Here is a 13,937-nt window from a genome sequence, read left to right on the forward strand (position 1 = left end):
ATAACCATCGAAAGTCTTCGATGTAAACTCTCTAGCATTGTCAAGTCCAATTGATGGAAGAGGATGATCCGGGGAGTGAGCCCGTTCTCATATGATATATGCTAGGAGTGTAGCATAAGCAGCATTTACAGGTGGACAATGGCACAACACGTGACCAGCGTGTTTGCGTATCAACCAATATCCTGAGGTATTTAAACGTCCGCAAGTTGGTTGAATCAGTCCATAGAATCCCCCATGGATTTTATGTAAGAACATAATGAGTATTTTCATATCCTTTGCATAGGGCCGTCTCAGTCCTAATTTTCCTAAGGAACGGCTTTTGTAAAGTAACCGAGAGGCTTTAGAAGCAACCAATGAGAATTTTGGTTAGGTCTGAGCGTCTAAAATGCTATGTGAAGCAAGTTGGTGATTGCAGCATCACCTGGGGCACCATCACTATGATGGACGCTATCCATGGTGTCATGGATAGGGACTGTGCCAGCCCCAGGCTGGTGGTGGACGGAGATCGTGCCCTAGGCAGCAGCGTCGGTCACACTTAGTTCAGAAATCAACTTTTGATTCATGCTTCGTTTCGCTCAAAAGAAAAGATGTCCATGTGAAATCTTTAGTAGACGGATCATCATATCATGACCATGATGACCTATCATGCCGTGACAAAGCCAATATGTGTCTAAATCCAAGAGATCTTCTCTCGTAACTTTATTGGATTTAATAAATCGAATAGTGACATAAAGTTCACTAGAGAGACACACAAACTTCTCTAAGATGCGTCTTTGTTCGCAATCATTAGAGGTATTGCAAAAGACCTCATTTCCGTTCTCTACATGCGTTTTCGCATGGAATCCATTGGCTATTTATAGGTGTGATTCACCCTAGAAACGTAGAGAGTTTCTGTGACAGTAATTAAGGTGCCATTTGGCAAGTGGAACTTGGGCTATTCCATGTCCTTGAATTAATACTGATGGCCCAGCCAACGTAGTCACAAAAGTCATATGCTCAGAATCAAATTGGAGTCATAAAGAACTCGAAATTTTATTCATAAGCCAACGGAGTTACATCATTGTCTCTTTGACTAAACAAAATTTAATCCAAAATGATAGCTAATGCAAAACAATGGCAGTCGTCTAACTTCTTTCGATAATTCCAAAAGAAATGTGACCAGGTGAGTAGAGAGATGTCGGTGGAGCAAGGCTCGCTTAAGTACCACTAATCTTAGAACCTTCCTAGACATCACACTAACTTTGAGTGAGATTACTTTGAAGAAAAGCTAAACCATTGGCATTTACTACAAAAATATATAGCAATTGCCTATTACATCTCTTGGAAAAATAAAGACATAAATAGAATTGGCGATCTATTGATCCCAGCCAGATTTGTAGTCTTCAACCCTTCACTCTAGATCATCTTCTTGATCTTCTTGTTTCACATAGTGAGCTTCTCTTGCTTCACAATATGCTTTGTAGGCGGTGACAAGTTCTTCACGAGCTCTACAAATGTGTGCCCAATAATTAGACACTCCACATCGAGAACATATATCTCTTTGCTCAAACTCCATTGATTGAGGAGCTTTGAAAGCGTCATTTAGATGGCTCTTAGTGTTGGTGGCGCCACTAACAGGGCCGGAGGCGTTGCCTCCATCTCTTTCCACATTGACCTCTTCGGTTCCGTGTTCGCCTATTTTGGCCATTACCTTTCCAAGTAGAGTGATTATATGGACCAGAACGTCCAAATGTATTCCTAAGATTAGGGTTTCGCTCTTGGCGCCCTCTCTTTCGAGTGCGACTATAATTGGATTCCGGAATATGCGCTGTTCCCACGGATCTCGAATTATAGTTCTTTACAAGGATGTTGCCATGCTTTTTAGAGACATTCATAGCTCTAATGAGCTCATGAAACCTTGTGATTCGTCTTGCAGTAACATCGATTCGATAGTTCTTAGCAACCATCAATGCAGAGACGGGGAAAGTAGAGAGAGTCTTCTCAATTAACATCGCATTTGTGATCTCTTTACCACAGAATTCCATTAAGGATTTAATGCGAAGTGTTTCCGAGTTGTAGTCAAGAACTGACTTGAAATCACAGAAGCGGAGGCTATGCCATCTCACTTCTAACTCAGGAAGCAGGGAGTCACGGACGTTGCCAAATCTATCTTCAAGTGAGACCCACAGCCTTCTGGGGTCTTCTTCATTCATACACTCGTACTGGAGCGAATCATCCATATGACGAGTCATTAGGATGATTGCTTTCGCCTTATTTGCCTCTAAGGCTGCTCTATTTGCTTCCAAAACTTGAGCTTGCTCAACAGTTAGCACGTCCTGGCTATGCTCGAGAATCATATCCAAGATTCCATCGGCCTTGAGATGCTGGCGGATATCATGAACCCACTTGTGATATTCAGAGCCAGTTGTTCCCAATGGAGCAAAGTCCAATTTGTTCAGGTTACTTATCCTGAAAGAGAACAAGAAATTATGGTTAGTTTCGGAGAGAAAAAGGCTACCACGAAAACAAATAAAATTTCTGAGCGTAGTCGCTTCCAAGAAATTCCATTCCAAGAGGGGTTGGATTAGATCGAAACAATGATGTTTGTGGTCGATCGTTTTATCTCAACAAACTCTAAGTTTGGAGAACTCTACAAGCTCCAAGCTTGGAGTGAGCACGAACCTCCACAGTTCAGCTTAATTTGGTCTCCCCTATGATAAAGAAAGGTGGGTAGAAGAAGGGAGGTTGCAAGTCCCCGAAAAAGAAGAGAAATTGAATTTAAAAACTCTAAAAAAAGGGAATGTTTAGTAAAAAATACCTCGAAATAGGTCGCCGGAAAATTTGACCAGAAAAAGTCGCCGGAAAATTGGCCGGAAAAGTTGCCGGCGATCGTTGACTGTTGACATGGCAATGGGGTCCAGTGATGACGTGGCTACTGACGTGGCTTGTCTGTGGGCTCGGCTTGATCTCGGCTTGGGCTCTGCTTGGGCTAGGCTTGGGCTTGGCTTGGGCCTCTGGGTTGCAGCTTCTCCTTCCTCCTTTTTTTTTTTTTCCTTTTCTTTTCCTTCTGCCGGATTTTCTGCCGGACTTTCAGTTGGCCAGTTCACAAGTTTTTGGCAGGTTTTTGTGATATTTCTTCCGGTTCCTAAATCTTGAGGTGTGGGATATTCTTGTGACAAAATTTGGTGGAAATTGGTGGTCCGGAAGAAGGTGAACCGGTGGAATATTTGCTGCGAATTGTATAGAGCTTCCGGTGGCTGGTTCGGTTGGTTTCCAGGCGGTTCTTGGGGTGGGGCCACCAGTTCTGAACTCCTAGGATCGAGTTCTTCAATGTGTGAGGTGGAGGCAGAAAAGACTTCAATGTTTTGTATTTGGATTCAAGGTTTTTAGCTTCTTGAATCAGAGTTTGGCTATTTGTTTCAGGGTTAGGGCTTCATGCTGATAACGTGTTTAGGAAAAATTGAATTGGGAGAGAATTGAGTCGTACTTTCATTGATAATAGGGGCCTCTTTATATAGAGGATTATAAGCATAGAGATAAAGTTGTACATAGAAACATAATCGTACATTGATTGGATATCTCATAAGATTCTCCGAGAATATCTCTAATATAAACCATATTTCAACTAGAGCAAGTAACCTCGAGTTTGGGCCAGACACATATTCTGGATTTACTTGAACATTTGCTTAATTAGTATAATTTTTCTTTTTTAAGATAAGTCAATACAATAACCTGATGTGAAAGGAAAACATGTCTGTATAACAATCTCATGACAAAATGTTCCTACAAAAGAGAACGAGTACCAAAGAAAATATTCCTTCGCTTATGTGCGGAAGCAACCACATATTTGGAGGGTGATGAGTAATACCATCTTGCACAACAACACTAGCTTTCTGGTCCTTAGTTTTCTCCCAACAGATGCACTTTTTAAATAACTGTTGACAATAATATATGTGTCACACGTGAATGCCTCTGATTCATTTAAAATAAAAGAAATTAAAATATAAAACAAAGAAATAACACTCGTCCATCTTCTTCCTTCAATCATAGACGTAATCCATAAGCTAAAAATTAGAATTTGATTTACTAAAAGAAAAAGTTCACCAAATCTAACAATTTTTTTTCTTCAATTTAATTTTATCTTTTTTATTTTCATTATCTGAATGTCTTTTATTCTTCTGTAGGTTTGTCTCTCTCTTTTTTGTTTTTGTTTTTTGATCTCTAGCTAGTAGGACATTTCTACACCACTAGGGCATCAATACTCGAACTCTTGAATATGATACTGTGTCAAATCTTGAGAATGGGGATGAACTAAATGTAGGTTGAATTTTACATATGTGTATATAGATTGGTTGAAAACTATGGAACCTCATTTCTATTTCTATATTTTGACGGAACCGAAAAGACCTCTTAGATGCAAACAAACAACAATTAACATTTTTATTTTATTTTTTCATATTTTATGACAAAAACATTCTAGCAATCAACTTATTCTTTCGATAAAAGAAAAAGAAAAACTTATTCATATGAAACAAACACAGAACTCAAGAAAAAGTGAAACTATGGCATTACTCGCCCTTTTGTAGGTGAAGGTTCTGAGTTTGAATAGTTGATTGATTATTGTGTGTTCTTAGTTGTTATGTAATCAATAAATAAAAATAAGGGCTAAATACTGTTTACTACTCTATGGTTTGGGTCCAACATCAATTCAGTCATTCGACTTTCAATTTCATCAAAAACACCCCCACACTATCATTTCTTGTCCAATAGGTCCATCTGTTATGATTCCATCAATTTCAGCCGTTTAGTTGCTGACATGGCATTCTGACTCAGAACAGGTGGGACCCACATGGAAGGCAAAATTTCAAAAATGTCCCTGACCAGGAGGGAGAGTCACGAAAGAAGAAGAAGAAGAATTTTTTTTTTTTGGTGAATAGAAGAAGAAGAAGAAGCAGAAGAAGATAGTACTATAATACTGGGAGGTCCTCCACAGAGCGGAGGAGGAGGAGCCGGCCACCCTGGTCGAAAGCCATGGAAGCTTCTCAGCAATTGAGGTTACAGGTGGGACCCACATGGAAGGCAAAATTTCAAAAATGCCCCTGACCAGGAGGGAGAGTCACAGAAGAAGAAGAAGAAGATTTGTTTTTTGGTGAATAGAAGAAGAAGAAGAAGAAGATAGTACTATAGTATTGGGAGATCATCCACAGCGCGGAGGAGGAGGAGCCTGCCACCTTGGTCGAAAGCCATGGAAGCTTCTCAGCAATTGAGGCTAACGCCGAGGGGATGATCAGGTCTAATTATTTCTCACTAGAGAATCAGGGAAGGTATGGCTAGGCTAAGAGTGAAGAGGATTCGATTGAGTCCGATAACCCAAGCTGGATTTACTCGGTTTCGGTCACTACGTATAAGGAATCAGGTGGGTTATGGTCCAATTCGGCCAATGATCGGTCTGATGACCGGAAATGTCATGATTTTGAGGTGAGAAGCGAGTTGGGTTTCGACGGAAATGAGCAAAGTCGGGTGCTTTCGGAGCCTGTGGAGGAGAGTTTGGGGAAATTGGGGTCGAATGAGGCGGAAGGGAAAGTGATTTCCAAGAAATTGGGGAAGTTTGAAGCTTTGATAAGGATTCAGACAAGTTTCGGTCTGATTCTGGCTGAGAAAGCTTGGTTTCTGTGAAATTTGACAAGTGACTCGAACAAGGAATCAGCAGATGAAGAATCAGCTGAGACTCAAAGTGTTGTAATGGAAGAAGCGAAAACGGTGGCGAAGTCAGGTGGTGAGGGTGAGAAGAGGGTGGTTTATGGTGGAAGGTTCCATTGGAGGTGTTGAAGTATTGTGTTTTCAAGGTGAGTCCTATTTGGTCTTTCTCTGTGCCGCAGCAGTAATGGCTTTAGTTATCTTAGGAAGGAGATTGTATAGGATGAAGCGAAAGAGCCAGAGCTTGCAACTCAAAGTTGCTCCGGATGATAAGGTTAGTTGTTGCGATTCATTATTAGCTAATGCGTTTATAGTTGTTCTTACTTCATGTTTATTCGGTGCCGGCATATGAACACTCCCTCCTGGTCAGGGACATTTTTGAAATTTTGCCTTTCATGTGGGTTCCACTTGTGCTAAGTCAGAATGCCACGTCAGCAGCTAAACAACTGAAATTGACGGAATCATAACGGATAGACCTATTGGACGAGAAATAGTAGTGTGGGGGTGTTTTTGATGAAATTGAAAGTCGAGAGACTTAATTGATGTTGGACCCAAACCACATGGTAGTAAACAGTATTTAGTCCTAAAAATAATTTTAAAAAGGAGAGAAACTATAGCTATAAATGTAGTTCTTTGCTCGACTTACCTCATATGTGGTTCAGTTGTGATTCCAAAACCAAAGGGGAAGAGGGGATCATAATTTTTGTCACCAACATTCATAGGGAGCTGGTCTACTCTCTTGAACCAAGTCCTAGCAAGCTTTCCAGTGAATCCATAATCCCCGAAAAGAACATCAGCAACTCCTTGGCCTTCAGTTCCAGGTAGCCATGCAGCCACAAGGGCATCCATCATTGGAAGATAGGGCTCAATCACAAGAGGACGGCCAGAGACAACAATAACAACACACTGGACTACGCTGCAGACATTGCTAATGATGCTTGGGCCTGGTTCTGGAATGGTCAAATTCAAATTATCCCCTTTCGTCTCTGCGTAAGGGGGTTCACCAACAGCAACAATGGCATAGTCAATGTTGCTTGCCTTGATAAAATCAGGATCTGGATTTAAACTGTGCACAACTTCTGTTGTCGCGTAAACTGTAGCTATGACGCCACCTAGAATCGTGGTTCCTGTTTTCAGAGATGGATTATTTAGTATACTACTATATATTCATGTCAATTCGCAATATACATTCTGAATGAGATGAAGCAATCCATACCAACAGTGTTGTTATTGCCACTTACTCCTTGCCAAGTGATACTCCAACCACCACATTGATATCCCAAATTGTTTGCATGAGTTCCGGCAACAAGGATCCTATTGGCCTTTTTAGGGAGAGGCAGGAATGGTGTGTTTGGTTTTTTTCCGTTCTTCAAAAGAACAAGTGACTTCCTTACTGCCTCCCTTGCCAGATCTCGATGAGCCTGTTACATATACATATGTATAAGCTTTCATGAACGAGATCAAGAATTATAGTAATTTTAGGATGGCGATGAATACTACTGACAGTCGGGCAATTAAGTGATGTAGGGTGTAAGAGTTCAAAACTACCTGGCATCCAAGCCGGTCAACGAAGGTATAATCAGCCATGGGGTTGTCGAACAGACCCATTATGAACTTAATCCTCAGTATCCTATACACTGCATCATCAATGCGGCTGTCGGATATTAGGTTTTTAAAGTGAAGGTCGAGTACAGTATCATGGAACTCTGTATAGTTGAAGGGAAGTATGAACTGAAAACCATCAAGAAGCAGTTCGAATATCATAATAGTGTTTTTTACTTTGATTAACCTTAGTATTTTGCATTGGTAACATGCTTAAGTTAGCAACAAACCATGTCAATACCAGCTGTAACACCAGCAAGAACCGAGTATGTGTAATTCGAATGGAACGGATAGGTAATTTTGTCAAGACCCTGCCAGTCGGAGATGACAAAACCCTGAAAGTGGCCGGAGAACGTACAACAACATGTTAATTAGTTAGGTGTAATTCATTGGTTCTGGCATATATTATGTAAGAGTGTATTTGATATATTAAACACTACCATAACAATCGATGAAAAAAATTTAGTGAACATATTTTGCCATCCCAGCTAGCAGTACGTACCCCTCTTCGAATTGAATTTTACAAAACTAGTTAGGTGTAAGTTATACCTACCTTGAACTTCAAGGTGTCCTTGAGATAGTTGGTGACAAGGTCATGGTTAGCGTGCATCTTGACTCCATTCAAGCTAGAGTATGAAACCATGATACTGCACACACCCTTGTCAATAGAGTCCAAGTAACCAGGCATGTGGATCTTCAACAGTTCATTCCGATCAATGGCAGTGTTGTTCTCATTGATTCCCTTGATGGTGCCACCATCTCCCACATAGTGCTTTGCACAGCCAGCTACCTTCTCCCTACCGACCATAACGAAAGAGTAAATCTATCGCACAAGGAAAAATATCTGTTTTCATGGCTTGATTACGGCCTTTCTGGATTAATTTCTATATTAAAATGAAATTTACAAGTTACTAATTACCGCTCTAAGCACAAATTCATTACATTTTCTTTTCACGAGGCCATAATAAACGCATGCATGGCATGGTAAGAAAATGTACAACCAGACTGCCAAAGCAGAGTCTTTCAAGTCACCAAGACCTTTTTTTTTCAAAAGAGGGTCAAAGGGTTTCACTCCTGCCCTCATGGTGACTCGAACCCATGACTTCGTACATAGATAGTAGGTGCTCTAACTATTGAACTAACACCACTTCGTCAAAAGTCAAGTCACCAAGACTTCACATATTATAGCCTAGCTAATTCGAGAAATAGACAGTTGCCCAGCTGTGAGGAATATAATAAAGGACCATCAAGTACCAAGTAGCGGAGTAGTAAAATACTTGTTCGATCAACTTACTTTCCACCAACGTAAGGATGGCCTTTCTGTCCAGCTGGGACTTCGCCTTGCAATCCGGCTATTATTTCAGTCATTTGTCTTACAATGGAGGGATCCTCGCTAAAACTTTCATAACACCTACCCCATCTTGGATCTCTGCAGACCTTTCATTGTACATATTACGGATTATAATATGGAAAAGGAAACACAGGTATTGCAAATTATTTTTTGATCATTGGACATACTGCAACTTCTCAAAACTGTTAAAAGTTAATGAATAGCATGCATACCGCAACACATGGTGAAAATGCATATTGAATGCCGGTAGCTTTAACTTCAGCGGCAGTTGCCGCACCTATCCTCTTAATAAGATCTGGATCCCTGCAAAAAATAATTGAATTGGAAAGTTGTCATATACGTTATGCTCGTCATGAAGAGCTAGATTTCCATTCGAAAGAGTCATGACTTGCCTGGTAACTCCAAGTCCAACATTATGTGGGAACAATGTGGCCTTGTAGACATTATTGTGGCCATGAACGGCATCAATGCCATAAATAATAGGGATTGCAAGCCGGCTTTGAAGTGACCAATTTTGAAACTTGTTGATCATGTCGATGTCTTCATACGCAGTAAGTCCAACTCTTGGCAAACTCTCTCCCCCATTCAGTACACTTCCTATGTTGTGTTCCTTCATAAGCTCCTCCGTGACACTACCACGGTCCAGCTGCGCCATTTGAGCAACCTTCTCGTCTAGTGTCATTCGATCCATAAGGTCATTTATTCGAGTCTCGATTGGCTGCCTAGGGTCTTTGTATGCCATGTATTCATTATCTTCTAGTTTCCTGTGCTGTCTAGATAACCTTGCTTCTGTCATGGCCGCCCAGCAACATAGGCACGCAAGTCCCACTAACAGGACTGAAGAATTTATCCTTTTCATCACTGGAGATTATTCAAAACCTGTTGTGCAAGTAAACTTTTCTAATTTACAGATTTAAACAAACAACATTTATTCCAGTTTCGAAAATGGAAAGCATCATTATTAACAATGCTAGTCAAAGGAAAAAGAGTTAAATGATTCGAGAAACAAAAATAGAAATAGGAGAGTACATGTTCACAGTAACTCATGAATTGGTAAGAGGAAGGAGCTATTCGCGGTGACCCAAGCATTATATTTTCATTGAATTCCTTAGTACTAGTCCATCTGCGAAACATTCTCTATTGGGAAAATAAGAGAAAAGCACGTACCCATAGAATCTCTGTCAACAAGAAATTGTAGTTGACAAAGCCGTTACTCTCTCTGCCTACATGGGCGTGGCTATTGTCAGAATTTTTGCCGGAGTTGAGACATCTGTTAAACTGCGGAAGCAAAGCCGGAGAATGCCGGAGATTAGACCAATAGGTCTAACCAAGGAATGATTAGAAGTCGTGAATTTTTGAAATTGAATTGGCTTTTATGTCTCTTTTTCAATGATCTTCATGTGACGTAACATTGTTATTCTTTTTTATTGGGTGTAAAGAAGGAAAACATGAAATATTTGATTTTGAAAATTCTCAAAATGCCGGCAGTTTTAGTATATCTCTGTCAAAATTGTTGGAAAATAGAGCAAAATTAGTTTGGTATAGCTGTCAACATTTAACTCATTCATTCTATATCATTCATTCTGTATCATCACATTGATTCTATATTATTAGGCATTGGCCTAGAATAGCTTTCATTTTTGTATCCTAGAATCAAGCTGTATTCTTATATATATGATATACAGATCAATAGAGCAGTTATCACCTCCTGCAAATCAGTCTTTATTGTTTTTCAAAAATTTCCCATCAAAACTATGGACTTTGTTACCCAAATTGTAATTGTCACTTCAGCATTGTTTCAAGTGTTTCGTATGAAATGTTATTACTCTAATTGATCGCGCCAAAATAGGCACTCAATTTAATCCTGCAAAATTTAGTTGTCAGTATAGGATAAACAGAGATCGTTCAGTTCGGGTATTATAGGGTACAACTGCACAAAAATGTCAATTAACAAATAAAAGAATAAAATTGGGGGGGGGGGGGGGGGGGGGTTTGAAATTTGGTTCCTAATGTACTTAAAATAACAACAAAACAAATAAAACTATCTACAATGATTGACTTCTTCACACTCAAATCAGAATTTTCAAACCATATCAACATGCAACGAGTTGTTTCAATCTATACAACCTAAAATCGTGCTAACACTAAATATCAGAAATGAATTCGAAGTACAAGTCTGAAGAGATCGATTACCACTTTAATTCTTCTTTTTAGTCTCCTAAGTTAGGAAAAATCCATAACTTAAAATATTTCATATAAAACATTACGTTAATATTGAAGAGCAGCCATCAACATTAAATATGAATCATTAATTTCAATTAGAATTCTGAATTCAAAAATGTATGCATCCATAAAAAGTTACAAACGCACAAAACATGTAGCATATAATCTCAACCATTGTACGTAGCCTTTACCACTTCAATTTCTGTCCTAAAACGATTAGGTGAATTAGAACACAAATTTGGCTTTATTAACCTGCAGATTAACATCATTATTTAACCAAAATCATATGCTTAAAGATATAAAAGTAGGAGTGTGCAAAACATGGTACAAATCGGCCAAACCGGTCAAAACCGACTGATAAATATGGTTTGGTTAGAGTTTTTTAACTTTAAAAATTGAAAATCGGTTCACTACCGAACCAAACCATTTATGAACTGGGTTGGTTTGGTTTCTCTTGTACTTAAACCGTGGAACCCGAACCGACCGGTATGTTTGAAATATAAGAGAATTATACACACACACACACACAATAAATATATATTCATTTGTCTGGTTTGTTCTAAGTAAGTTCTAAATTTCCATTTATAACTTTATTCTAAAATGATATACTATCATATAGAATTTAAGGCCCAAAGCCTAAAACCTTACTATATAATCGCTACAATTTTTTTTATCCTTTCATATCACATCTCTGACTCTCAATCTCTCATTCTTTGACCTTTGATACTATCATATTAAGCTAGTATTGATGGCTAAGTCGTTAAATAAGTGAATCATTTTGAATCTAATTTATGTTTTAGTTTTGGACTATATGTTTAATTTGGATTTTAATTAGATAATTTAACATAATTTCAATTCTTGAGATTGAATTTTTACTATGATTTTTTTCATAAATAGCATGTTAATAATATATAGGTGAAAACCGCCTAACCGACCAAACCAAACCATCTTTAGTTGGATTGGATTGGGTCGGATTGAGTTTTTTTTTTTTTAATGACCGGTTATCTAAAATGTCTAAACTGCTCACTTTGGCATAGAGACGGTTTGGAGTCAAAACTGATCCAACCCAATCTGTGTGCAGCCCTATATAAAAGGATGGCATGAAATCATATTGTAGAGATATCATAAACAACTCAAGACCATAAAGAAATGAATCTGAAAATTACTAACATAAATTCGTTCTTAACAAAAATCCAATTCCAATAATAAAGTTCATAAACGAAATCTGAAATTTAATACTAAAGAGTATGAAAACAGAAATAAGGGCCATGGATTACACTTTTTGATCTTCAAGGAAACTTGGAGAACGTCAAGAGAACATAGGGCTAGGCCTTCAAGAACATGAATAGCCTTGGAGAAGTCCTAAATCTCTTCACGGCAAGATGCTTCTTCTTTTTTTCCTGAATTTTGGAGAGAAAAGAGCTAGGCTAATTAACTGAATTTTGAGTGAAGAAGTGATGATTTTGGAGTCAAGAATTGCTGCTATTTATAGCGGAATCCTCCTCTCTTGTGATGCAATCATGGCCATTCATCTAGAGGTGATTTCTCCTCCAAATTTCCTTGATTTTTTCATGACAAAGTCTTGATTTTTCTGATCTCTTTTCCCTTTAATGACTGACAGTATATTCCTTGGATACCTCTAGAGTTAATCATGTAATGCTCCTTTTTTCCCTTGAATAGTGACCAGATACATCCCTTATTTCTCTCATTTGAATTGCACTAATTTCTTCTTCCAAGAATTGTGCACATGCATAAATAACTCCTATAATCAAGAAAAATCAGAAATTAATTAATGTCTATAATCCAATAAAAATTAAGATAATTAGGATAAATATTGACTATAAACACTCCCCTTTTATCTCCACAAAATAAGAAGAATTTGTGTGAATGAAAACTCTTTGAATTCCTCCTTATTTATGTAAGTCTTCTTATCCTTCAAGATTTTTTGATTTCATCACTCAAGAGTTCTCAATGGAATGGACTCCTAAATTCTCTCTTTAAAACAAAAAAAAAAAAATCAGAAATAGGAAAGTTCAAAGGAAGAAAGTTTCCTAAAACAAAATAGGAAATATTTCCTAAAATGAAAGAGGAAAGTTTCTAAAATGACTTGTCATTTACGCTCTTTTATGCTCTTTTTCACCACTTTTCTCCATTTCAGTCCTTGAAGTACCTAAAAACAGAAACTTTGTTAGAGTTGTTATAAACTAGAGAATAAGAGAGATATAGAATAGAGAAACAAAATGTAGGAGGAGGTAGAAGTGTGTGTTTCATTCTCATTAGACCCCTTTATATAGGAGTAGTGTTTACCTCATAAGGACATAACTAATGAGTATTTTCAGTGGACAACCACATATATATAATATTTACAACACTCCCCCTTGGATGTCTACGAATTTGTGATATGGTGTTGGATGCGATTAATGTTGTCTCATCAAAAACCTTGCCAGGTAACAAAAACCCGTGGAATAAAAACAACCCTGGTCTAAGGAGAAAAAGAGTGCAACGCGCATATGTCTTCGGTAGCATAATTTTGAATGCTCCCCCTGATTGTTGCAAGTTTCAATCATGTATGTAATAAAATACATGCACCATGTATATTAGATATGGTGTGTCGATCACGTAGGTGAGACTATGTGTGCTTTGCATAAAGGGGACTCATCATAAATTGCAATTCCTGCAAAGGTTAGGGCAATACCAATAAAACTGTGATATTCTTAATGAATCTTACCTGACATGATAAGAGTAAAACCAATTTCATATGCTCAAATTATAGATAAAGATATTAGTTAAAGAATAACAATATAAAGGAACAATAATTGACACGTTTACCTTTATCCGAGCATTGAAGTTTAAGTATGGAATACTTAGCCACAAATATTAATTAGTGTAATTGATAATTTCATATATGCTCACTACTAGAGAAAACCCATTTAGAGACAAAACCTTTTGGGATGGACCAATTTTTCGTCCCCCAAACACATAATTAGGGACAAATTTTTTAATTTTGTCTCTAAATTACAGGACCCGCCCCGGATTTCACCCTGAAATCCGAGGTGGCCATGCGGGGTCCACCTTAGAGATAACT

General features: G+C 38.3%; 1 protein-coding gene across 4 annotated transcripts; it reads right to left on the reverse strand.

Moving 5' to 3' along the window:
- Window positions 1-3,587: 3,587 nt before the first annotated feature.
- LOC112203947 (beta-glucosidase BoGH3B) lies at window positions 3,588-10,170 on the reverse strand. 4 transcript variants are annotated; one of them, XM_040506902.1, is made up of 10 exons: window positions 9,797-10,170; window positions 9,022-9,508; window positions 8,842-8,932; window positions 8,573-8,715; window positions 7,832-8,075; window positions 7,509-7,613; window positions 7,225-7,407; window positions 6,893-7,097; window positions 6,323-6,803; window positions 3,588-3,914 (listed from the first exon to the last, which is right to left on the reverse strand). In XM_040506902.1, exons 2-10 carry the CDS (start codon window positions 9,486-9,488, stop codon window positions 3,803-3,805), a joined length of 2,031 nt encoding a protein of 676 aa, XP_040362836.1. In that variant the 5' UTR covers window positions 9,489-9,508; window positions 9,797-10,170; the 3' UTR covers window positions 3,588-3,802. The 4 variants fall into 4 exon arrangements, with proteins under 4 accessions (XP_040362836.1, XP_040362835.1, XP_040362834.1 ...); XM_040506901.1 differs by having other exon boundaries at window positions 7,225-7,313; window positions 7,520-7,613; window positions 9,797-10,169; XM_040506900.1 differs by lacking the exon at window positions 9,797-10,170 and adding an exon at window positions 9,659-9,702.
- Between the last annotated feature and the right edge of the window lie 3,767 nt (window positions 10,171-13,937).

Source organism: Rosa chinensis, chromosome 5 (assembly GCF_002994745.2).
Source record: "Rosa chinensis cultivar Old Blush chromosome 5, RchiOBHm-V2, whole genome shotgun sequence".
NCBI classification, from domain to species: domain Eukaryota; kingdom Viridiplantae; phylum Streptophyta; class Magnoliopsida; order Rosales; family Rosaceae; genus Rosa; species Rosa chinensis.